General features: G+C 39.0%; 2 protein-coding genes across 2 annotated transcripts in view; one reads left to right on the forward strand and one right to left on the reverse strand.

Annotated features, from left to right (window-relative positions):
• Positions 1 to 5,200: 5,200 nt before the first annotated feature.
• Positions 5,201 to 12,198, reverse strand: acte1 (actin, epsilon 1). The gene is made up of 9 exons (XM_060884645.1): positions 11,668 to 12,198; positions 10,963 to 11,102; positions 10,542 to 10,670; positions 10,333 to 10,443; positions 9,079 to 9,163; positions 8,148 to 8,309; positions 7,707 to 7,898; positions 5,848 to 6,029; positions 5,201 to 5,500 (listed from the first exon to the last, which is right to left on the reverse strand). The coding sequence occupies exons 2-9, from the start codon at positions 11,089 to 11,091 to the stop codon at positions 5,357 to 5,359; spliced, it is 1,134 nt and encodes a 377-aa protein (XP_060740628.1). The 5' UTR covers positions 11,092 to 11,102; positions 11,668 to 12,198; the 3' UTR covers positions 5,201 to 5,356.
• Positions 12,199 to 18,896: 6,698 nt separating this feature from the next.
• The window catches only part of zgc:101566 (Transmembrane protein 263-B-like), a 51,762-nt gene continuing 44,555 nt past the window's right edge, over positions 18,897 to 26,103 (forward strand). The window contains exons 1-2 of the mRNA XM_060885174.1: positions 18,897 to 19,041; positions 20,950 to 21,061. Coding sequence (XP_060741157.1) covers positions 19,036 to 19,041; positions 20,950 to 21,061 — 118 coding nt within the window. The 5' untranslated portion in view covers positions 18,897 to 19,035. The remainder of the gene's footprint in view (positions 19,042 to 20,949; positions 21,062 to 26,103) is intronic.

A 26,103-nucleotide genomic window follows, 5' to 3' on the forward strand; every position in this document is an offset into this window, starting at 1 on the left:
TATATGGATGTATAATAAAATGCACTGGACTTTTGCATCGTTGCAATTTGTCATTGGGAGAAAGAAGGGGAGTTTTTGTAGCTTCACAAACTACATATGGAGAAAAGTACACAAGCTGCTCGACCTGGATCGGTTCTGAGTGATGGGTGAACACGTCCAAGTGTAGGCACTATTACAGTACCCAGAGTCTTCGTCGTAGTGATCACTCTAGTGATTTTGCTGTAAAACCAACTAACGCATCAAAACCTAGAAAGGAAGGTGAAAGAGGAGAAAAATAGCAGCACTTACCTACAGCTGCAGGCACTTTCACACGCTCAGTAATGGCATCCCAGCGTTGACAAGCAGCGTAAAGTCCACAAATCCAACCACAACTGGGTGCGAACAGCAGGGTCTGTGTGAGGAAAGGGAGCAAAGGGAGTGAGGGAGGGAAAGAAAGAGAGAGAGAGGGAGGGATTGAGGAAGGGAGTGAGAGAGCGCTCAGCGGTGTTGGAGGGAGTGATGCCCAGATACTGTGAGAGTTAGATTATGCATTGAGGGAGGAGGGGATATGAACTCCAGAAAGAAAATCTGGAGCAAATATAAACAGCACAGGAGGATTCACACACACACACACACACACACACACACACACACACACACAGTATAAGATACAGCTGGGATTCTATATATAAGTGCTATATAATATTAATATCAGGCTATTTGTGTTCATCTCTTCCACTCGCTTTCATCTTCTCTGGGTCCTCCTAGTACTCATTCATCTCCAGGAGTAGACCACGCCCACATTCATTAATAATCATCAGTTCACTCACAGCTGCTGCTTCTTATGTGACCTTGTCGTCTCACAAACTCAGGACTTTTCTAAATAGTCTGGTACTTTTTACTACAAAATATAATAGAGAGAGACTGAGGGAGAGAGAGGGAGAAAGAGAGGTAAAGACAGGGAGAGGGGAAAAGGGAGAGGGAGAAATAGAGAGAGAGAGAGAGAGAGAGAGAGAGAGAGAGATGGAGAGAGGGAGATGGAGAGAGGGAAAGGGAGAGAGAGGGGGGAAGAGAGAGAGAGAGAGAGAGAGAGAGAGAGAGAGAGAGAGAGAGAGAGAGAGAGAGAGAGAGAGAGAGACACGGAGAGAGTGTGTGTGTGTGTGTGTGAGAGAGAGAGAGAGAGAGAGAGAGAGACACGGAGAGAGTGTGTGTGTGTGTGTGTGTGTGTGTGTGTGTGTGAGAGAGAGAGAGAGAGAGAGATTGGGAAAGGGAAATGTATTGTTTATGACAAACTTTTTAGATAAACATTTGAGGTGATTTATTTATTTATTTTTATTTATTTTTAAATACCCAGTTATATGGTCTCCTCCAAAAGCTTATTTTTTCACGGTGTTATAAAAATTCTCACCAATAACAGGTACCAAAGGAGGAGAGAGCCAATCAGATAGGAACCAGAAGAGTGTACAGAAGGTGGATGTAATTTCAGATGCCCATTAGGAGATATTATAATGTGGAGTATAACAGAACACATGGTATATATATATATATATATATGGTATATATGTATATGGTGTATATGTACAGTATATGGTATATATTTGTATATCGTATATATGTATATCGTATATATACTGTATGTATCAAATTTTATACAGGAAATTCACACAAGCTTTATATAATCACAGGATCCACAATGTTTCTGTCTGCATGTTTTTAGACACTTTAAGCTTCACACGTTTAGTAGATAAGTTCTTTATATTGCGACCAATCATAACAGGTATGCAAGTAATATGCAAATGTATATCCTACTTGTGACAGAAAACAAAGCTGTGAATTCGAATGCATGGTAAAAATGTAAAGATTTCTTGTAACAAAATAAAATCGATCGTTCCAATTGTTTCGTTGTTGCTACAACGTCTTACTGCGGTGTAAAAGCCGCTCAAATATTACTAGGGGTGCCAATAGTTCAAGTCAAATCAAGTCAAGTAGCAATTATAGTCATATTGTCATGTATAACTGATGCAGTACTGTACATAGTGAAATGAGACAAGGTTTCTCTGGAACCATGATGCTACAGAGAGCAACACAGAGCTAAGGACTTTGCATATTTACTGTTCAGTCAGAGCCATAGTCTATTTTATTATTTAGTGATTTTACGATCAGTTATCAGACCAAATAATCAGACAAACAGCAATATAAACAATTCACAAAAAAAACAAAAAAAACAATTCACTGAAGCAGAAAGGACACAGGACCTGAAATAGTGATTTTAAAAGCTGCTGATTATTAAGCAGCCACTTATTCCAGACACCAGATGCTCACATCAAACTGTGTATTTTTTCTTACTGTTGCTTGGCACACATGCTCCCTCGACTTCTCTTGGCCCACTGGCAATCGCCTTGAGCTCGGTTTGATCCTCCTGTGAATCTCTTTTTGCCCTCATTCCCTTATCCTCCTCTTCCTCTCTTTCTTTCTTTCGTTTTTCTTTTCTCTGTACATCAATTAGACGTCACACAACCGTTACCTTCACCCAGATTTGTCAGTGTCAGACAGTATGTAAGAGATTTTAGATTCCTTCACAACAACAGCAATTATTCACAACATGCCAGAGCTGGAAATGTAGGACTTGAAGATATGTGTAGTAACACAGGTGATGGAGGTGAGAGGAATCATCTGAAGTAGAAAAGCCTTGTGTATGTGAATACCGTCTCTACCCATCAACACCGAGTCTGTCTTCAGTAAATGGCTGGAAAGTGTTTTCACTCCTTGATAAATGTGTCTCTGTCTCACTCAATCAAGATGGAAACCTTTTCAAATTGAAACAGAGATTCGTATCAGGCAACGACGGCACTGGAACCTTGCGGTGTAAAGACAACTTCTTCTAGATTTAGAAGAACAAAGTGTCAGCTGAAAAGATTTCTAAAAGTGAGATAAAACTAGATAACGTCATCCTTCATCACAACAGCATTGGGTCATTGCTCTCCTTATTTTGACCTGTGAGATATCTAAAAAGGATGCTGTCTCCCTCGGTGTACATGAGAGAGAGAGAGAGAGAGAGAGAGAGAGAGAGAGGGAGAGAGAGACCTGTGTTTAAGTTTGCTCACAGAATGGCAGCTATGCTGATGGCCTACATTGCGCTGACCTCATTTCTCTGATGTACAGTATGTTCTGAGGAGTTGATGAAATTTTGCCTGCAAAAACACCCAAGAAGACAAAAACCGTGCTTCAACCCTGGTCATGATTTTATTTGTTGATTTTATACATTCTGTTCTTTTTGTGTCACATTTTTTCTTTTCTTTTTTTTTTTCTTTTTTTTTGCAGCGTCACTCTGTAAATCAGGGCTCGGCCATAAAAATCTGGGATTTAAATATTTAAACAAAAATTACATTTCGATAAACCATGTTAGTGAGAACAAACACAAAGCATTACACCTAAATAAATAAATAAATAAATAAATAGATAGATAAATAAATGAATAAATAAATAATTAATTAAATAAATAATACTTTTTCTTTTTTAAAATTTGATATTATTTACATTTAGATTTATTTGCTTCACTATTTTCTGAGCTATTTTCTATTTATTCATCATTTATTTATGTTTGCTGTGAATAAATTTGATTCGATTTAATTTTATATTATTTATAATTGAAATAATATATTATATTTTTAAGCTCCAGTTCCAGGGTATACCAAGTTACTTATAAATATATTATCTTAGATTGATCACAAATTTATTGTATGCTTAACATCAATTCATTTGTTTACAAGAGACTCTTGCTGTAAATGACTCGAGCTGCTCCAGCAGTACTGAACAGTGCTGGTTATTTAGTACTGAATATCATTAATGATAAAAATTTACAGTCAGGTGTAGAAAATGCTGTTTATTGGTAAAGGTCTGATGTTTACTCTCTGTCTGGTGTCTTAAAACCTGCAGTAGCCTGCCATCCAGTGGCCTTCATCCAGAACCATCTAGTCAGGGTTACATAAAAATGACACTTGCACAAAAAAATTCACAGAGATTTTAAAAAATATATAATAATAATAGCAGCTATCTTGAAGCTGAACTATTTTTCCCTAAGCACAATAATTCTCACTCTCACTCACTCATCTTCTACCGCTTATCCGTACTACCTCGGGTCACGGGGAGGCTGGCGTCACCAGGCATCATCGGGCATCAAGGCAGGATACACCCTGGACGGAGTGCCAACCCATCGCAGGGCACACACACACACTGTCATTCACTCACACAATCACACACTACGGACAATTTTCCAGAGATGCCAATCAACCTACCATGCATGTCTTTGGACCGGGGGAGGAACCCGGAGTACCCGGAGGAAACCCCCGAGGCACGGGGAGAACATGCAAACTCCACACACACAAGGTGGAGGCGGGAATCGAACCCCCAACCCTGGAGGTGTGAGGCAAACGTGCTAACCACTAAGCCACCGTGCCCCCAAGCACAATAATTTTAAAATGATATCTAATGAGACATATAAAGTTTTTTTTAAGATGAGTCTAAAGTTTAAACAGTTTGGTATTAAAACAGGTAGCTATAATAATAATTAACTAATTAATGACTTTTATCAGTAGAAATATTGTGTGTAATTATGTTATTAACTGCTGCAAAATAATCTTATTTGAAATAAAGCTTTCCGACATGAAACGACCTGTAGCCGACATCATAGAACCTACAGCTCGCTCCTTACTAATAGTCTCCATCTTCTCATCATCTCAGATCATCTGCACATCCAGAGATGATGACGGAACAGAAATGATGACAGGTCACATGACCTTGCTCGAGGAAATGTCTCTAATCAAATCTGTATTAAATTTATGTGAAAAGAATGCAAGAATATTCCTGTAAGAAAGGATTTAAGCATTGAAAACACTAGTTGATAAATCAAAGCCAAGTCTGCCTTTTTGCCTAAAAGCTGTGTTTTTAATACTTTTTTTTTGTTAAATAAAAGATATTGAAATATATGTAAAATCTCGTGTCTCAGGGCTGAATATTATACAGTACCATGTTATACAGTGTGCTGTGATTATGGGCTGAATGTTAAACATTCATTGGCTCATTTATCAATAAAAAAAAAATAAAGAGTTTAGGATACGTTTTTTAAGACACTGTTGTACTGGATGCTTTTTCCGTGTTGTGTAGCTTCTAAAGCTTCTAACGCAATAACGCTTGACATCCTCACAACACACATGGTCCAAAATACACAAAATACATTTATTGAGCAATGCACTACATGGATTTTGAACATGTGAACTTCCACTGAACATGAAACAGCACTTTGTGGATTCCTGAATAAGATCATGGAGGAAAGACACGAGACAGAGTCTAGAAGAATTGGCCAGAATGTACAGGATGTTTAGAAGCACTTCCTGTGGACGATAGAGGGTCCGGCCTCGTCGTACTCGTCCTTGCTGATCCACATCTGCTGGAAGGTGGAGAGTGAAGCCAAGATGGAGCCACCGATCCACACAGAGTACTTCCTCTCAGGAGGGGCGATCATCTGCACAGGAGTAGCGGTGGTACGATTAGAAATGTAAGCATCTTACATTATATTTTCTTGGGAAAATAAGCTAAGGATGGAATTTAAAATGGATTTTTTTTTTGTCTATAAAAAAGCAAGAACTTGAAAACAATGTGCATGAACATTTACATTTACATTTACAGCATTTGGCATGTTTATTCTGTATATGTATAAAAACGTGTATGCCAAATAATTAAAAGCAAATGAAAGCGCAGGATTTGTCATCTTTAAGGAATTATACGTCCTGATAAAGGTCAGAGATAAGTTACAGTACTGATATAACCCACTAATCGTAGCTCATGATCAGATCAAGCCATAGGTCTTACCTTGATCTTCATGGTGCTGGGGGCGAGTGCTGTGATCTCCTTCTGCATCCTGTCACCGATACCTGGGTACATGGTGGTGCCGCCGGACAGCACGTTGTTGGCGTACAGGTCCTTACGGATGTCGATGTCGCACTTCATGATGCCGTTGTAGGTGGTTTCATGGATGCCGGCTGACTCCATGCCTACAGATAGACAGCAGAGGGAAGGTGTGAAAGTGCGTACGTGTGAAGCCAACTCTTTTTTACTCTCCTAGTTTTACGAGGTTGAATATCCATCCATCCATCCATCCATCCATCCATCCATCCATTTTCTACAGCTTATCCGGGGCCGGGTCACGGTTAAAGGTTGAATACATATAGTTTAAATTTCGATCTAAAGTATTTCACTGTACATATATATATATATATATATATATATATATATATATATATATATATATATATATATAATTTTAGAGAGAGAGAGAGAGATATATATATAGAGAGAGAGAGAGAGAGAGAGAGAGAGAGAGAGAGAGAGAGAGAGAGAGAGAGAGAAACAGGTGGTCTTTTAAGCTGAATTTTTGGACCCCACAATATGTTCTATGCATTAGTGTTATATAATTAGGTGATGTGTTAGCACAGTGGTTAAAGGGTTGGACCACTGATTAGATGGCAATGAGTTTCAATCCCAGGGCTACCAAGCTGCCACTGCTGGGCCCCTGAACAAGGCCCTTAACCCTAAAAATGCTCAGCTGTGTAAATGAGATAAATGTAAGTCGTTCTGAATAAGAGCATGTGCCAAATGCCGTAAATGTAATTAATGATTGACAGCGAAGACACAAAAATACACTAGCTTCCCTTCATCAAAGCTACAACAGAAGTCTGAAATGTTAATTAAAGGAGGAAATGAGATCACCTCCAGCTCTCTCGCCTGAGCTGACAGAGACTGATGTTTGGGTTCAGGAAGTCCAGATAACATATGACCCTTAAATAGATTCTGAGAGCTCAGGTTCTACGGCGGCACCGCTGTGAACGTACAGCCAACAAAAGGTGATCTGTCACCCAGATATGTCCTGCTGAGACGGCTGGCACGAGTCCACAGCTGTGTGCCCGTTTAAGTGCTTTAGTGTTAAAAAAAAACTTTATTCTTGCTTGAGGTGGAAAAATCGAGCTGTTTTAGTGAATAGAACAATGATGGAAAAACAAGTGGTGAATCAATCATGCATACTAGAGTATTATACAATAAATGAAGGTAATGTATAAGATAAAGTGTTAGTTTAATTAAATTTAGTTAGTTAAATTTAATTTAATTACAGATATATTCACACATGTAAGTTATGCATGTAATTAGCAATAATGTATATAATGTGTATATATTCATTTGTGAACATATGGAGGCTCAGATGGAAACCTTACTGTGTGTGAGTGTGTGTGTGTGTTTATGTGTTTGTGTGTGCTGTATGTGTGTGTGTGATTCGCAGCACATGAGACCAGCCTGTGTAAAACTATGTGCCTACCCTGTGACTTTAATCACACTGAAACACTCAGTCCACGGAAATGATTGAGAATTATTAATGACACGAATTTTTCATCTTCTAAGTGTGTGTGTGAATGTGTGTGTGCGTGTGTGTGTATGCGTGTGTGTGTGTGTACTGTATGTGTGTGTGTGAATTCTTCTGCCTGTATGCCAGTGAGCCTTCTGAGAGTAAAAGAATACTAAGGGGCAAATAATGTGTGCGTGTGTGTGTGTGTGTGTGTGTATGTGTGTGAATTTTTCTGCCTGTATGCCAGTGAGCCTTCTGAGATTAAAAGAATACTAAGGGGCAAATAATGTGTGTGTGTGTGTGTGTGTGTGTGTGTGTGTGGTGTCACACTGACCGATGAACGAAGGCTGGAAGAGCGTCTCGGGGCAGCGAAAGCGCTCGTTGCCGATGGTGATGACCTGACCGTCTGGCAGCTCATAGGACTTCTCCAGAGAGGAAGAGGAAGCGGCTGTGGCCATCTCGTTCTCAAAGTCCAAGGCCACGTAGCACAGCTTCTCCTTAATGTCGCGCACTATCTCTCTCTCAGCTGTGGAGGAGAGTAAGCAAGGATAACCTTGACGTTTCTGGACAATGTATAATAGTGTACATGCAGAGCTACTAATATTCATCATATCCATAGTGGTACAATAATAGTTGCTCATTTTATACTGAACTATTTCATTAAAGCTCTTAACCACAAAAGTTAACCACTTAACCACGTGTGTGTGTGTTTGTGTGTGTGTGTGTGTGTGTGTGTGTGTGTGTGTGTGTGTGTGTGTGGGTGTGTAAACAGCACCTGTAGTGACGAATGAGTAGCCTCTCTCAGTGAGGATCTTCATGAGGTAGTCAGTTAGGTCTCTGCCAGCCAGATCCAGCCTCATGATGGCATGAGGAAGAGCATAACCCTCATACACTGGTACATTGTGGGTCACACCATCACCAGCATCCAGAACAATGCCTATATACATAAAGAGAGAGAGAGAGAGAGAGAGAGAGAGAGAGAGAGAGAGAGAGAGAGAGAGAGAGAGAGAGAGAGAGAGTACATTAGAAGAATACATTTAGCTAAATAATAATAATAGTAATAATAATTATAATGATGATGATTATGATGATGATGAATGTTTTAAGGAAAATAATAATAATAACAACAACAACAAAAACAACATTAATAATAATAATAATAATAATAATAATAATAATTATTATTATCATTAATAATAATAGTAATAATAATAATAATAATAATAATAATAATAATAATTATTATTATTATTATCATTATTATTATTATTATTCGACTAACAATATACAATTTATTTTTGTCATGGAACCACAATATATTTACCTTTTTTATCATTTGATTTTGAACTTGTTTTAATTATTATTATTATTAATTTTTTAATAAATTCTTTAGAGCAAAACATTTTGTGAAGATTGTACATTTTTATTCTGACCAAAAATCAAGTGAAGCATGTTTTTGTGATTTTGTATGTTATATATTAAACTATTGTGTACAGCCTCAGAGATTCATGCATGACTCTATGTAAAGTCCAGTGCTGTTCCAAAAAGTCTAGTTTTAAGTTCTTCATCAGCTTCGACTGCTGCTGAATTATTAAAGGAATATTCCAGCCAAAATCCATCATTTTAAATGCAAGCTATTTATCAGGAAGGTTTAACGTCAGAGAGGAGAGAATAGCAGTGAGCGTGGTGTGGAGTCATGTTCTGACCTGTGGTACGGCCCGAGGCGTACAGGGACAGCACGGCCTGGATGGCCACGTACATAGCCGGAACGTTGAAGGTCTCAAACATGATCTGAAATCACGCGCAACATGGAACATCCATTAGTCCATTAGAGACTTCAGAGTGGCTAACGTCCACTTAGAATATTAGGCTATATTAGTGTTTCATAAGCAAAAATATATCAACAATTTAATATACATCAAGAAATACAACACTTTGGGACATTCTGTTGTACTAATCAGCTTTTCCCAGATTTTCCAATAACAGCATTTTCTACAGCTACACTAAAAACAAACATATAGAATCTACTCAATAAAAGTGACGTAGCAATTTGCAGTTAATTTGTTCTGCTAGATTTCATCTCACGTATTTGTTATGTATATTTTTTATTACTGTTGCCATATAAGTACAGCGAGTAGAATTGACCTGTTATAACATGTTTTACTTTCTGACTAATATAATTGAGTAAAATATGAAATGAAAACTATTGCAATAAAAAAAAGGTAGATCAAACTTTTTATCCTTTTATACAGGGACACTGACAACTGTTAGCTCCTGTTATCACTTATACTATAGCTGCTATACAGATGCAGTTGTTTCCTCTTCAGTCTCTTGACACTTATACGATTTTAAATCTGAAGCTTTTCATGTTAACTTGAGACCAGAAAGCACAAAGCCATGTGTCCTAAAGACTTACTGACACTTACAAAGTACTGACACTGCAGACTCCTTCCATAACTATGAACTTGAAGTCTCTAAAGCAAAGTTTCTTATATAAGCTCTGCATTTTTTTTCTTACTGTAAATAAATTATGCATGCATGTCTGCCATACTGTAGACGTCCCGACGTACACCGTCGCTAAAGAAACTTATTAGACGAAGTGTAATATTATAAACCTGTGATTGATATAAAATGCTGTTATAGAAAATGACTCATGAATCAGTTTGGAGAATTGTGACCGGCTGTGGTATAAATGCCTTTTAAACAAGTCTTAAATAGAATCATTCATCAGAAAAAAAAGTCTGTCAAGTGTCCTTAATAAATAAGCAACGCTAAGAAGAATTTGTGTCCCTGCTGATGTTCCTCATCCCACATGACTATTTTTCACTTGGAAGTAGAGTATCTAGAGATTACTAGGAACTTCAGCATCACTCCACACTCCTAACATCTCTGTCCTGCTATTATTCACTTGGATTAAATGTAAATAAAAAGAAATGTGTGTGCCGTTCTGAATCATGCACCTGAGTCATCTTCTCCCTGTTGGCTTTGGGGTTCAGTGGAGCCTCAGTCAGGAGGACGGGGTGTTCCTCAGGAGCCACACGCAGCTCGTTGTAGAAGGTATGATGCCAGATCTAAATCATTATTATACATTATTATTCAGCAGCATTTGTTATACACCGCTCCATGTTCTGTAGATTCACTGCCACCTGTCTGTCACAGAGACTCGTACCTTCTCCATGTCGTCCCAGTTGGTGATGATGCCGTGCTCAATGGGGTATTTAAGGGTAAGGATGCCTCTCTTGCTCTGAGCCTCGTCTCCTACGTAGCTGTCTTTCTGACCCATACCCACCATCACACCCTAGAAGGAAGACAACAGCCAAACAGTTAGCTGCTTCACAACTGCTCACTTTACTCAATTCTGTTTATGCTTCCGAACATTGCACATGTGAGGATCATAAACGTTTGTTGGTCACAGACTTTATTTTCTGCAGTAATCCCAGCGGAAAAATCCTATAGAAGGAACTGGTGTGATGCTAATTTCCGGGTTGGCCTATAAAAATACATCATCCCTGCATCCATCTGTTAAAGCCTAGACACACCAGTCTAATAGACCACTTAGTGTGTAAGAGTGTGTTAGAGTGTAGGATTACCTGGTGGCGTGGACGACCCACGATGGAGGGAAACACAGCTCGGGGAGCGTCGTCTCCGGCAAACCCTGCCTTCACCAGGCCTGAGCCATTGTCACACACCAGAGCTGTGGTCTCTTCCTCGTCACACATAATTACTTACACTGGAAATGTACCACACACACACACACACACACACACACACACACACACACACAAACACAATTTGTAATTTGTACAAAATCTCTAATACAAAATTTTTTGCTTGCCTTGCTTCATTAGCAAAGCAGACTTTTGTTGTGTTTGGTAAGAATGATGACCTTGCTCTGACCTCATATTACTGTTAGACATTTTATTTCTAAAATTTAACTCTGTCTTGTTTTATCATTCAGTAATTCATCTTAAAGCATATTCTCCAGTAATCCCTATAATTCCAAATAACTCATTTGACGCCTTTACATTTTTCAGTTACTACAATTTACCAAATAAAACATTTGTGTAATTAAACGCGAGAAGAATTGAGCAGGTAAATCTAATTAGCAGTTACACAATTGATTTTAGATCATAACAATCACAAAAACATTATATATTTTTTGTATTTGAGCTTTATACAAAAGCTGTCATGTGAATCCATGCATACACGCTCACATATCCATCGTACCTGGTTCAACACAACGGAACAAACTATTAGCGTAATAAGACTCATCTCAGAGATTCTCACAGACTCACCTAGCAGACCTAGACAAAGAGACCTGGAACGCCGGCTCCCTTGAGAGACAGTTTTCAATCAGAGAGAGAGTGAGCCTTTTGTTCGCCTCCTCCCTATTTAAACCCGACCATGCAGCCGAGCCATCTCACCGTCGCCGGACCTCACGCCTTTTTAGGACACGATGCACCCCAGCCACACAACCACGTGCACAAAGGTAGACTGTCCTCGGTGTCCCGGGAATTCTGGAATCTGTCCCACAACAGCGGCTGTCCATGGGCATTTAATATTAGAAGGTAATTTATTGCTCTGTAGGACAGGCAGGCCTACAAAAAAGAGGTGGACAGAGAGCTGGTAGAGAATGGCATGCCGGTATCTGCTATAAATAAAGCAATGGGCAATGGTCATAATGGTGATTCGGGCCGTTTGTCTGATGACTGTTGACGGTTTGGGCATTCCAACACGGGTACGAGTGCGACCTCTGCCAGCAAGCCTTCAAAGGAAATTTTTCGACACGGGTACAATGGGTGTGGAGACTATGCCGGCAAGCCAGGTCTATTTTCTCCAGAGAAGAGGGGGAGGCTCACACACAGGAAGCAATCGTCTTACAAATGACAAAGTGAGACAGATTTAAGCTGGAAAAGTAGTATACTATATGAGGGCATAAACTCATTCACACACTCCGTTTGGTAGCCGGAAGTTTCAGTATTCTTGTATTCATTTGGTCAATGATTTTTGCCCTTTTTTTTTAGGATTTTAAGAGCAATACTCGAAATAGACGAAATTCGTCTATAGATCCTTTTTTCTTATAGATCCCTGTTCTAACCAGTATTTCCTTGTCACTGTGTTGGAACCCTGAAGGGTACACCTTTACTATCTTCAGTGTGTATCTTTTACCTGAAAAGGTGTAAGATGTTACAGTGGTCCTTAAGACCCCTGTTATGTACTTGATCATTTATAGCTTCAGTACGGTCACTTTCATAGAGACTAAAGGTGAAGAAAGATGCATTGTTGAAGGTATCAGTGACAAGGAAAGGTAAAAGAATGGAAAGTTTTTCACTGTTTTTTTTTTTTCTTCCGCAAAATTAAATAATTTAATGTGAACAGTCCTGGATTTCGATTCTTGAGCCTCTCATAAATTCCCTATAAAGATATCAGGATAGTTTCAGAAATCTAGAGGCTAGAAAAAAAAAGAAGATAAATAAATAAATAAATAAATAAATAAATAAATATTAATATTTCATTAAAATCCCAAGCCAATTGCATAAGTTTAAAACCTAGAGCTAGCTAAAATGTCCCCATGCATAATTCAAACCGTTAGCCACATGACCTTTTTTCATTTCATGACCTTTCACTAGGAAAGCAAACTGCAAAGGGTTAAACATTTGACATTTTTTCTCTCCCTCACATTTGTGATCTTTGACCTAACTCCATACCTAATGTCTTTTTAAGGAGCTTTAGAGCTACAGAGCACACACACAGACACCAACCCACACACACACACACACACACACACACACACTTTTAACCTTAAGCAAACAAGCAAGCCCTTTCTATTAGGATTCCCTGTGTCCACGAGTCACATGACCAGCGTTTTGGTGTCATTGCAATTGTCCCATAGCCCACATTCTTCTTCACTAAACTTAGAAACAGCTCCTCCATTCTCAGTGGCTGCAGCAATGCATATTACTGCGTCACAACTGGAGGTTTATATATGGACGAGGACGAGGCAGTGTGAGGTTTACTGACCAACGGGTTCACTCAGTGTGATGGTAACTCACTAAAGCACTAGTGTTTCATCACTAATGTTCAGTGATCAACTTTAACATGGAAAAAAGTTTAACATGACCCACTGTATAAAGCCCAGGTGGAATAAAGACAATCTCCATCTTTATATACCAGGGCTTATAGTCATCTTAGAGTTAGAATTCGGTACCGGCTGCTCCAAAGACGTTTTATAACAGCACAAAAAATATATGAGAGCTCAGGAAAGAGCTGAGAGAAATCATTTGGGACATTTCATGATTTTTGAACTTTACAGAAATGAAAAATTTTAGCACATTTGCCAGGTGCACTATGAGCTAACTACTAAACTGTGCCCTCCTTGCTTTGTAATATTGTCTCGTAGTGACGAGATCTTACTGTTGTTTTCAGGATTAATCCTTTGAGGCTTTATGAGCTTTATTTGAATAAAGCATGTGACAAATGCTATCTGTTTTACTAGCAGTTAGCTAATTTATCTAACATTAGCTAACAAGCTCACAAGCTAAGCATAGAGATTCTGTGACTATTCATAATAACACTCTCTGGTGTTTATAACAGTTTATAATCACACCTTCCAATGTCACCCAAATGAGGATGAGGTTCCCTTTTGTGTCTGGTTCCTCTCAAGGTTTCTTCCTCTTCCATCTAAGGGAGTTTTTTCTCACCACAGTCACCTCAATCACCTCAGGCTTGTTCATTAGGGATAAATACAAACACATTTAAATATAAGTCTAATATTAATCTTGGACTTTTGTATAATATTAATCTTTTTATCATATTTAACTTTTTGTACATTATTTCTTATGTTATGTAAAGCTGCTTTGAGACAGTGTCCGTTGTTAAAAGTGTTATACAAATAAAATTGAATTGAATTGATTTTGAGATTTTCCATGTAATTTTTTTTTAGTTTCGCACTAAATTGGTTATCAAATAAAAAGCCATTTTATTAGACATAAAGGGCTGAAGGTGGGCTGTGTGACATATAGTATGCTAATGCTAATAAAAGTTGGGCTCTGCAGTTGTTATCTGAGGTAAAATAAATAAATAAATAAACATCCCTGAGTAAACATTGCAAGAACATAGACTGTTGTCATGCAGACTGCTGTTTAGATCCATGCTATGTTCCTGTCAGAGGTTATAACAAAATGATATATGAGTAGATGAATGATATGCAGCCAAAAGAAGAACTAGGCTGAAAATTCACTCACTCACTCTCACTCATTTTCTACCACTTATCCGAACCATTCTCGGGTCACGGGGAGCCTGTGCCTATCTCAGGCGTCATCGGGCATCAAGGCAGGATATACCTGGACGGAGTGCCAACCCATCGCAGGGCACACACACACTCTCATTCACTCACACAATCACACACTACAGACAATTTTTCCAGAGATGCCAATCAACCTACCATGCATGTCTTTGGACCGGGGGAGGAAACCAGAGTACCCGGAGGAAACCCCCGAGGCACAGGGAGAACATGCAAACTCCACACACACAAGGCGGAGGCGGGAATCGAACCCCCAACCCTGGAGGTGTGAGGCGAACGTGCTAACCACTAAGCCACCGTGCCCCCGGCTGAACATTCAGCAGAATAAAATACAAAAAAAATGTGGTTTAGTTATGTGATGTATTTGAAAAAGACAAACCGCACAAAGACAAGAAACTTCATTTTAGGAAGCAGCTTCTGAAACAAACTAAGAATAAACTGAGATCTCAGTGGCAGCAAATAATTCCAATATTTTTCGATTAAAAAATTTCCAATATGTCTACAGAATGTTGGCCATCTGTATGATCAAAAACTAAAAATATGCACAGATTCCCATCAGTCATCTCTTCAGTCATGTGGACCCAGATATAAACAAGACCTTGCAAGCCATATCCGAAATATTCATTCATTGGTTAAAATGTTAAAAGAAACTGAAAAAATATCTTCAATGAGCTTGGATTAATGTTTTACTTGTTGCTTATTTGGACAAAATATTCCATCTCCATGAAAATTTCAGAAGGAATTTGACTGTGTTTGAAGATCTACTCCTTGTGTTTGCTCCGTTGTCACATATGGACACTTAGAGCTATGCTCCAGTCAGATACTGGACCTCATGCATCTTCTAACCATCAGCAGGGAAGAAGGATCTGATTCCTAGATCAGGCTGTCCACTGTACCTTAACTTTTAAGGGTTGTCATAGCCAGTTTTTTTTCTTCATTTCTTTTTCTTCCAGTTTCGTCTGAACCAGCTGCAAGCCCGCACATCCAGTTTAAGCAGATCCATGAGCCAGGCGTCCTTCTGTGCCCCAAGCATAAACTCAGACAGAGATATCTAATCTGAAACGGAAGAACCATTCGTTATGCTCCTTTAACGTTACACAAGTAACCAATTTTTACGCTCACAGTATCTCTAGCTCTAGCTCTAGCTCGACAGCCATATGGAGGCTCATAAATCAAATCATAATGAAATCCCTCAAGGCTCTTCTAGGAAACGTGGGATTCCACTGAACATAAACGGTGTGATGATATAAAATATTTAAGCACTTCCACTTCCACTGCAGTGTATACATGTTTATTAAGGATTATGTGTGAACATAATTCTCCATCTGAGGTAAATCAACACAAATATTTTTACATAACCATTAATACAGTGTATGAATGACATATCTGAAGGATCTTCATTAGGAGCCGTTGCTGCAGAATCATTTGTGAACAGTTCTGCATTTAAAGCTCTATATATATGTGAGTGTGTGTGTGTGTGTGTGTGTGTGTGTGTGTGTGTGTGTGTGTGTGTCCAATATCAGTTTCTTTTTTTTTTTTTGCTGGTGCAGAGATGCCTGTCCTGGGGTGCACTATTTTCCTGCCATTATCTCTACATATAGATTACCTGAATTGTGCATATGAGAAATATAGAATCTTCAGAATTAATTTATTTATTTTCACTGTTACTGTCGCTTTGAAAATCTATACCAAGAAATGTAATGAAATTATTCCATGATTCGTGTGGGGCTGTAGCTGAAGCGAAGGACATAATATATGGACGTGTCTCTTTGACCTTGTGTATGAAAATGGATGAATGGATGGATAAATGAGTGTGTGTCGAGTTGGAACATTATTCAGGCTGCCCTGAGCCTCTCCTATCCATCCATCCATCCATCCATCCATCCATTTTCTGTAGCTACAGCACTTATCCTGCACAAGGTCCCAGGAACCTGGAGTCTATTCCAGGAGACTTATGGAACAAGGTGAAGGACACCGTGGATGATGTTCCAACCTCACACACACTCATACACTCATTCACAGAGGGTTTGACATCCCAATCATCCTTAAGTGCATGTATTTAGACTGAGGGAGGAAAATGGAGTATCCAGAAAAAACGCTTAAAGCATGTAAATATATTACTAAGCATATGTATATGTTTATGTATAAAAATGTTTTATTTCTAAAACTATTTATGTATAAAAAAACAGTACAACTGTCACACCAGGAGGAGGGAGACAAACCCAGATACAGGATAGCTTCAAATGATAGGGTTTAATAAATAATAATACATAAAACAGGAATAACAGACGAAAACTAAACAGGATAAAGGACGAGGATACACTGACGAACACACTTACGATGATTCCGCGCTGCCATTGGCAACGCGGCACGGATAAATAGACATAACAATTAATACATAGGGAACAGGTGTGTAGAGATGGAGTAAACAAAGGCGGGGCAGACACGTGACATTAACAGACACACATGTCCTGACAGTACTCCCCCTCGAGGCGCGGCTCCCGAAGCACCAAACCTGTCTTAATGACAATCCCGACGAGGTCTAGGAGGGGGGAGCAAGGAACACGGCAAGGCAGATGGGGTGAGCAATTCACACGGCGAGGCAGGTGGGGTGAGCAAGGCACACGGCAAGGCAGGTGGGGGAGCAAGGCACATGGCGAGGCAGGTGGGGGAGCAAGGCACACGGCGAGGCAGGTGGGGGAGCAAGGCACATGGCGAGGCAGCTGGGGGAGCAAGGCACATGGCGAGGCAGGTGGGGGAGCAAGGCACACATAGAGGCACCTGGGGGAGCGACACCCACCGACGTGCTGAAGGGCCGAGCAAGTCAACCACCGAGCTGAAGGGCCAAGCGACGTCCACCGCCAAGCTGAAGGCAGAGCGACGTCCATCACTGAGCTGAAGGGCCGAGCGACGTCCACCGCCAAGCTGAAGGCCGAGCGACGTCCACCACTGCAGGGCCTGCAACACCCCCCCGCGGATGAAGTGAGGCAACGTCCTCCTCGGACGGAACCAGAAATGGAGCAACGTCCGAGTTTGCGCGGAATCATTCTGTCACATCAGGAGGAGGAAGACAGACCCATGCGCAGGATAGCCTCAAATGAGTAGGGTTTAATAAATAATAAGACATAAAACAGGAACACAGACGAAAACTATACAGTACAAAACAATAACGTTACATTCACAATACACTGACGTTACACTGACGAACACCCTGACGATGATTCCGGTTAAATAGACATAACGATTAATACATAGGGAACAGGGAGGAGTAAACAAAGGCGGGGCAGATACGTGACATAAACAGACGGGATGAGTCCTGACAACAACCTAGAAACAAGATGTTTTTTAGCATGAGGTAGAGATTAAATAGTGTACTATCTATTAGTCTACTCTATAAAGAAAATTGCTTTTATCTTTTACAAGATAATCAAGTCTCTATATACAGTCAATATTCTTTCGTCTAGTTTATAGTTTAATTGTAATGTTAATTGTTACCATGTTATGGAGTTTAAGTATCTGTCATACTGACAACTCACATCCACTTACCATCTTTATTAAGGTCCACACGCTCAAATACCCTGTCAGACTCTTCATCAGGTATCATGTCTGTGTTCTTCTTCTTCGGCTTCCAAATGATCTGAGAAGCGTACGTGAATGAATCACCACGACATCACATTACTCCGATTCATTTGCCAGATGCTTTTATTCAAAGTGACTTAAATTAATTGTGTTCAAAATATATTAAAGCAAAGAGCAGTTCTCTTACTTTAATAATGCTCTTCACCTCGAGCCGATCCTTCAGGTTTCCTCTCAAAACCAGATGAACAGCTGCAACAAACTCCAGGAAGTCGATCATGTTGATCAAAAATATATATTTGTGTGTGTATGTGTGTGTGTGTATATATATATATATATATATATATATATATATATATATATATATATATATATATATATATATATATATATATATATACATTTCGAATTTATACAATATGTGTGTGTATGTGTGTGTGTGTGTGTATGTGTATATATATATACACATACACACACAAATATATAAATTGAAATTTAATTATAATAAAATTTTATTTGTAAAGAAAAAAAAACAATAATAAAAGAGAAAAGTAAAGCGTTTATATTTAACAGTAGTTGGTACTTTGGTGCCCTCTAGCGACAAACAAGAATCTTTATAATTCATAATTCCGTAAACATCCTACACGTCACTTCCTGTTACAGTCAGCTGCAAAACATAGCTAGAAGGTCTTAGGCACTATTTTGTGCAGTTGGTTATTTCTATGTTATAATTGTGTTATAGACACGTTAAAGACGCTCCTTATTATTACCAGTGACTTCAGTTATGAAGGTGAGTCTCAGTCTGAGTTGTTTTGCTCGTATTTACGAGGCTTTGCGTCACTAATAAATATAAATATAAATATAAATATAGGTGTCATTGATACTTTTCACTTAATGCCATAAAGTGTATATATATATATATATATTTACAGAAAATATCCGTGCATGTTTTTGTTCAGTGTTGTTTGCTGTATGCACAGGGATATAGTGTTACCATATTGACACAATGGGTTCACTTCACACTGCGGCCCTGTTGGAAATGAAGTGCACTAGGAAGGATAACTGACACTATGTGAGACGTAGTGCACTACTGTAGGGTGGAGGGAGGGATTTGGGACACAAGCTGTGATATAATCTCTAAAAGCCAGGGGATCTGATCTGATCTGATCTATACACCCAATAATAATACACAAAATGTACTCCTAGTTAATGATGTTTATATTGTCATAGATTTTATTTATATATATATATATATATATATATATATATATATATATATATATATATATATATCCATATTGTCTGCTCTTGTCTCTGACATGTGAGATATCAGCATTGATGAGTAATTGTGTTTGTTATTTGTTACCCAGACTGAATAATATAATGCTTTACTACACTTTACTACACTACACTTTATTAAAGTGTAGTCTTTCAGCCCAAGACATGTTCAGACACATTTGTTTGTGTGTGTGTGTGTGTGTGTGTGTGTGTGTGTGTGATACGTCTAACGCGCTCTTGTCTCTAATAAAAAGAAGGATCTTACAGAACACAGTGATGTCTTGCACACACACTGACACTATTTTGTCACTAGTTTAATTATAACCACCATACATGTATTTTTGCATACAGAAATCTCAGCCTCAGTCGGTAACTAAGTTGAAGACTTACTGTATCTAAACGTTTATTCGTTCTTAATCTAATGATAACTTGTGAGCCTTGTTGTGGCTGTTGTGTTAATAAGGTACTTTCTATATACAGTAGGTGCATACATACTGTAGTATATGTGGGCAAATAGTTTTAAGTTTATAGCCATTTACATCCGGGAAAACGATACGATTATCACAGTGACTCATCCTGTACCAGATCTGGTTTCGACTAATCGAATGCTCGGGATGCGTATGAACGTCTATGTCCCGCCCACGGCGGTTCTTGCTCTACAGCAGCAGCTTACTAACAGCAAATGATTTTTTTATTTTTTTTTGCTGTGGTTTGGTTTTTGGATATGTTTTGTGTTTCTCCCCACAGTATTCTCTGTTGCGACACTCCCATGCTGGAGTAAAAATAGATAGGAATGTGTTTATTTCATATTTTTTGCAAGTTGGCAGTTATGTGAGAGTTATGTTTTCAGAAAAGAGTCTTTTACTGCTGAAATACAGCTAATTTGACCTGCTTGAGGACGCAGTTTTGTTTCACTACGTGCGAATAGTATTATTTGACCTAGTAGTGTAATGTTAAAAATGAATTCTAAACATAACACTCAAGACAAGTTATAAGTCTCCCATCATCTGCGGTGCTTCTGTTCGACACTACACAGCATCTCTGTATTTAGGACAGAACATCTACAGAAATCCTCTACGTTAGTCTTGAACTGTTGATCATATTTAACTAGTTTGATAAGTCTGCTTCTATTCATGGGGCTTGGTGTATCTCACACGCCATTGGCTGAGGTTCTTAATCGATCAAGCACTTCCTGTTTTTGAAAGGAAGCATGTCAGGATATAGAACCTGTTCAATACACAGTCAGTTCTCAAGTCACTGGGGCATCAATGTCAACACCAGATTAAAGCCTGAATTTATAATATTTATATAAAAAAAAAAAACCTTGACCCTTGGTAGACATTTTGGTGTTTGGGGAAGCCTGTGTCATTTTGTGTTATTTTGGCTGAACTGTTGGTCATGGTGACCGATGCTCCTGCAGGGCCCGAGCACAGACAGCGGCGAGATGGACGTAATGGACGAGAGCACTACATCACCCGCCGATCCCAACAGCGATGACCTCCCACCGTACCTGCGCGAAGATCCACCAGAAGGTACGGCACTTTCCATCTTCCAATCTTCTCTCTTTTCCTAAAACTTTCCACAATCTCTACAGCTCAGAGCTCTGAAAAGAATTTCAAAATAGATGGTAACTTACATATCCACGGAAGTGGTTAAGATGTTGGACTTGAGGTCGGAAGGTTGTGAGTTCAAATCCAAGGATCACAAAGCCACCACTGCTGAGCCCTTTCATTCATTCATTCATCTTCTACCGCTTATCCGAACTACCTCGGGTCACGGGGAGCCTGTGCCTATCTCAGGCGTCATCGGGCATCAAGGCAGGATACACCCTGGACGGAGTGCCAACCCATCGCAGGGCACACACACACTCTCATTCACTCACACACTCAGACACTACTGACAATTTTCCAGAGATGCCAATCAACCTACCATGCATGTCTTTGGACTGGGGGAGGAAACCGGAGTACCCGGAGGAAACCCCAGAGGCACGGGGAGAACATGCAAACTCCACACACACAAAAGGCAGAGGTGGGAATCGAACCCCCAACCCCGGAGGTGTGAGACGAACGTGTTAACCACTAAGCCACCGTGCCCCCCGAGCCCTTTCATACTTTTTTAATTTTTTATCAAACCATTCAGCATTCTATTGATAACACTGATGATAATAGCAGGTAGTCAGGCGGCATTGTGGGTAACGCAGGAAACCAAAGATGTTGAATTATAATGAATGAGTTTTTTTTCAGGGTGGATTTTTTCCCCCTTAAAGGGGAATAAACGATCGGTAAACCGTCGGAGACCTGACTACACGTTTCCTTACGTTGAGGGTATAACAACTCTAGGACAGTGTACAAAATGAACAAAGAAGCATCTCCTGCATCTTCCTTTGTCATCTTCCGGTGCAAATGCATCGATTAAAAGATTTCCAAAGCTGTTGAAAGGAAAAAAGCTTCATGTGGAGATTTTGTAGCAGTAGTATTTTCTCACACAAGATGGCACTGTGTGTTTGCAATAGGCAATAAAAGCAGCTCTGCATTCCTTTGTGAATTTTTCGGTTCATTACTATTGTATATATTCCAGTCATGGTCTTCAAAGCCTTTTCATTACTTTATTAGCTCATGTGAAGGCAACATCAGCGCCGAGAGCTGCGGAGCAGCAAAACTTCACCGAAACACTTGCAGCTTTATTCTAAAAAAAACAACAACAGCTATACGCCATGGAGGAATTGTTCATAAATGAAAATAGGAGCGTTGGAATACACAAGGCTGATGCTGTTGGGTGTTGTTTCATTACACACCAGTTCAGCAAGCCTGTAGGTTTGTCCTTGCATTGGTTGGTAGTTTTTCTAATTTTGGTGCTTTTTTTTTTTTTTTTTTAAATGTTGATTCGAATCGTCCCTTCTGATTAACATATCATCCGACTGGACAGACGTAACACATTTATGAGTCATCTGAATCCCAGCTATATACTTCTGCTGTGTCTCGAGAGCTCGGAAGTCCAACTTGTGGTTTTTGTCGCATTGAAGCATTGAAATCCAATTTGATTCGTGATTTATAAGCCCTGAAATCAAAGCCCATCAAATCAAATTGTGCGTCGTAAGCTCTGTAGTTCAATTTAAAGTCTGAGTCAAATTGAGTGATAAGCATCGAATCAAATTGAGAGTCGTAAACACTGAAGTTCAAATTTAAGTCTGAATCAAATTGTTAGTTGTGAGCATTGAATCAAATACAGAGTCATTAGCACTGAAGTTGAAATATAAGTCTGAATCATATTGTGAGTTGCAAGCATTGAATCAAATTGAGTCGTAAGCAGTGAAGTTTCAGTTTAAAGTCTGAATCAGATTGAGTTGTAAGCATTGAATCAAATTGTGACTCATAAGCATTGAAGGTGAAATTCAAGTCTGAATCATATTGGGAGTTGTAAGCATTGAATCAAATTAAGAGTCAAGCAATGAAGTTGAAATTCAAGTCTGAATCATATTGGGAGTTGTAAGCATTGAATCAAATTGAGAGGCAGCACTGAAGTTGAAATTCGAGTCTGAATCATATTGGGAGTTGTAAGCATTGAATCAAATTGAGTTGTAAGCATTGAATCAAATTGAGAGTCAAGCATTAAAGTTGAAATTCAAGTCTAAATCATATTGGGAGTTGTAAGCATTGAATCAAATTGAGTCGTAAGCATTGAATCAAATTAAGAGTCAAGCAATGAAGTTGAAATTCAAGTCTGAATCATATTGGGAGTTGTAAGCATTGAATCAAATTAAGAGTCAAGCATTAAAGTTGAAATTCAAGTCTGAATCATATTGGGAGTTGTAAGCATTGAATCAAATTGAGTCGTAAGCATTGAATCAAATTAAGAGTCAAGCAATGAAGTTGAAATTCAAGTCTGAATCATATTGGGAGTTGTAAGCATTGAATCAAATTGAGTTGTAAGCATTGAATCAAATTGAGAGTCAAGCATTAAAGTTGAAATTCAAGTCTAAATCATATTGGGAGTTGTAAGCATTGAATCAAATTGAGTCGTAAGCATTGAATCAAATTGAGAGTCAAGCATTAAAGTTGAAATTCAAGTCTGAATCATATTGGGAGTTGTAAGCATTGAATCAAATTGAGTCGTAAGCATTGAATCAAATTAAGAGTCAAGCAATGAAGTTGAAATTCAAGTCTGAATCATATTGGGAGTTGTAAGCATTGAATCAAATTGAGAGGCAGCACTGAAGTTGAAATTCGAGTCTAAATCATATTGGGAGTTGTAAGCATTGAATCAAATTGAGTTGTAAGCATTGAATCAAATTGAGAGTCAAGCATTAAAGTTGAAATTCAAGTCTAAATCATATTGGGAGTTGTAAGCATTGAATCAAATTGAGTCGTAAGCATTGAATCAAATTGAGAGTCAAGCATTAAAGTTGAAATTCAAGTCTAAATCATATTGGGAGTTGTAAGCATTGAATCAAATTGAGTCGTAAGCATTGAATCAAATTAAGAGTCAAGCAATGAAGTTGAAATTCAAGTCTGAATCATATTGGGAGTTGTAAGCATTGAATCAAATTGAGAGGCAGCACTGAAGTTGAAATTCGAGTCTGAATCATATTGGGAGTTGTAAGCATTGAATCAAATTGAGTTGTAAGCATTGAATCAAATTGAGAGTCAAGCATTAAAGTTGAAATTCAAGTCTAAATCATATTGGGAGTTGTAAGCATTGAATCAAATTGAGTCGTAAGCATTGAATCAAATTGAGAGTCAAGCATTAAAGTTGAAATTCAAGTCTAAATCATATTGGGAGTTGTAAGCATTGAATCAAATTGAGTCGTAAGCATTGAATCAAATTAAGAGTCAAGCAATGAAGTTGAAATTCAAGTCTGAATCATATTGGGAGTTGTAAGCATTGAATCAAATTAAGAGTCAAGCATTAAAGTTGAAATTCAAGTCTGAATCATATTGGGAGTTGTAAGCATTGAATCAAATTGAGAGGCATCACTGAAGTTGAAATTCAAGTCTGAATCATATTGGGAGTTGTAAGCATCGAAGTTCAGGTTGAGTTGTGATGCATAATCATTGAATTTCAGTTAAAGTCTGAATAAAATTGAATCATAAACACTGTCCAAGTCCAAGTTAAATCACATAATGTCATTTATAATAAATGAATAAAGTCATACGCTTTAAAATATGAATTAAGTTGCTAGACACAAGCTTCTTCGATATAAGCTTCGTGATATAATGGAAGCTTCAAGCTTCGTGATATAATGGAATCAATTACAGATTTGAATTCAGGTGTTTAATTGATAACTTAATAACACAAATAGCAAATTTTAAGCTTTTGAGTCCAGGTTGTGTTACAAGTCATGACTTCTAACTCTGAGTCCCAAAGTCACTAAATTACGCTTCAGCGAAACTCAAATTTTCCATTAGAAGGAAAATCAATCAAAACAGTGCAATCTGTGACGACGGGAAGGATACAGCACATTAAGTTTAGCATCATCCTCATTCAGTCCTTGCTCCGTTTTAGAAGCTGTAAAATGGATAAAAAGGGAAAATGGACTTTGCTCTTTAAAGAAAAAAGAAATCTGATTATTTATATCCAGCTCCATTCTAAAAGCACACCGCCTTCGTTCTGGCACATCTACACAGAGGACATGTTAAGCAGCGATAGCTCGGATTAATCCTGTTTCAATCCATTATCGATAATGAAAAACGATGTTTTCTCACACTCCTGGGTGTTTTGTACTCTCATACCCTTTTTTTTAATGCCACATACTCCATTTTCTTTTTTCTCACCCATGTACAGACCATCGAGCACACTGACACCAGTCGTGCCTTCGCTAACTTACTCAAGCTTAAACTGGAAATGAATTGCTCTGGGTGGGGTGGTGATGCGAGGGTGGGGTGATGATGCGTGGGTGGGGTGGTGATGCGTGTGTGGGGTGGTGATGCGTGGGTGGGGTGGTGATGCGTGTGTGGGGTGGTGATGCGTGTGTGGGGTGGTGATGTGTGGGTGGGATGGTGATGTGTGGGTGGGGTGGTGATACGTGGGTGGGGTTGGTGATGCGTGGGTGGTTGCATAACCCTGTCTCGCAGGTCAGGTGCTATTTTTAAAAAAAAATTTTATCATGAATAAAAGCTGTGCCGAATCAATCACTCTTTATTTTATTTATTTATTTTTATGACCACATGTTTTTTTTTATCAAAAAAGCACATGTTTTTTTTTATCATATAGTAAATAATGTTGCATATTTATTACTGAGGGGCGTACGGTGGCTTAGTGGTTAGCACGTTCGCCTCACACCTCCAGGGTTGGGGGTTCGATTCCCGCCTCCACCTTGTGTGTGTGGAGTTTACATGTTCTCCCCGTGCCTCGGGGGTTTCCTCCGGGTACTCCGGTTTCCTCCCCCGGTCCAAAGACATGCATGGTAGGTTGATTGGCATCTCTGGAAAATTGTCCGTAGTGTGTGATTGCGTGAGTGAATGAGAGTGTGTGTGTGCCCTGTGATGGGTTGGCACTACGTCCAGGGTGTATCCTGCCTTGACGCCCGATGATGCCTGAGGCTCCCTGTGACCCGAGAATAGTTCGGATAAGCGGT

This window comes from Tachysurus vachellii, chromosome 13 (assembly GCF_030014155.1).
Source record: "Tachysurus vachellii isolate PV-2020 chromosome 13, HZAU_Pvac_v1, whole genome shotgun sequence".
Lineage (NCBI taxonomy): Eukaryota > Metazoa > Chordata > Actinopteri > Siluriformes > Bagridae > Tachysurus > Tachysurus vachellii.

Bases quoted from the DNA above. Each gene is read 5' to 3' on its own strand.
- acte1 (XM_060884645.1), bottom strand. From the start codon at position 11,091: ATGTGTGACGAGGAAGAGACCACAGCTCTGGTGTGTGACAATGGCTCA. The intron at 10,444-10,541 runs GTACGAGTCTCT...ATAATGATTTAG, and splicing joins ACTGGGACGACATGGAGAAG to ATCTGGCATCATACCTTCTA. The intron at 5,501-5,847 runs GTAAGACCTATG...ACTCCTGTGCAG, and splicing joins CCAGCACCATGAAGATCAAG to ATGATCGCCCCTCCTGAGAG.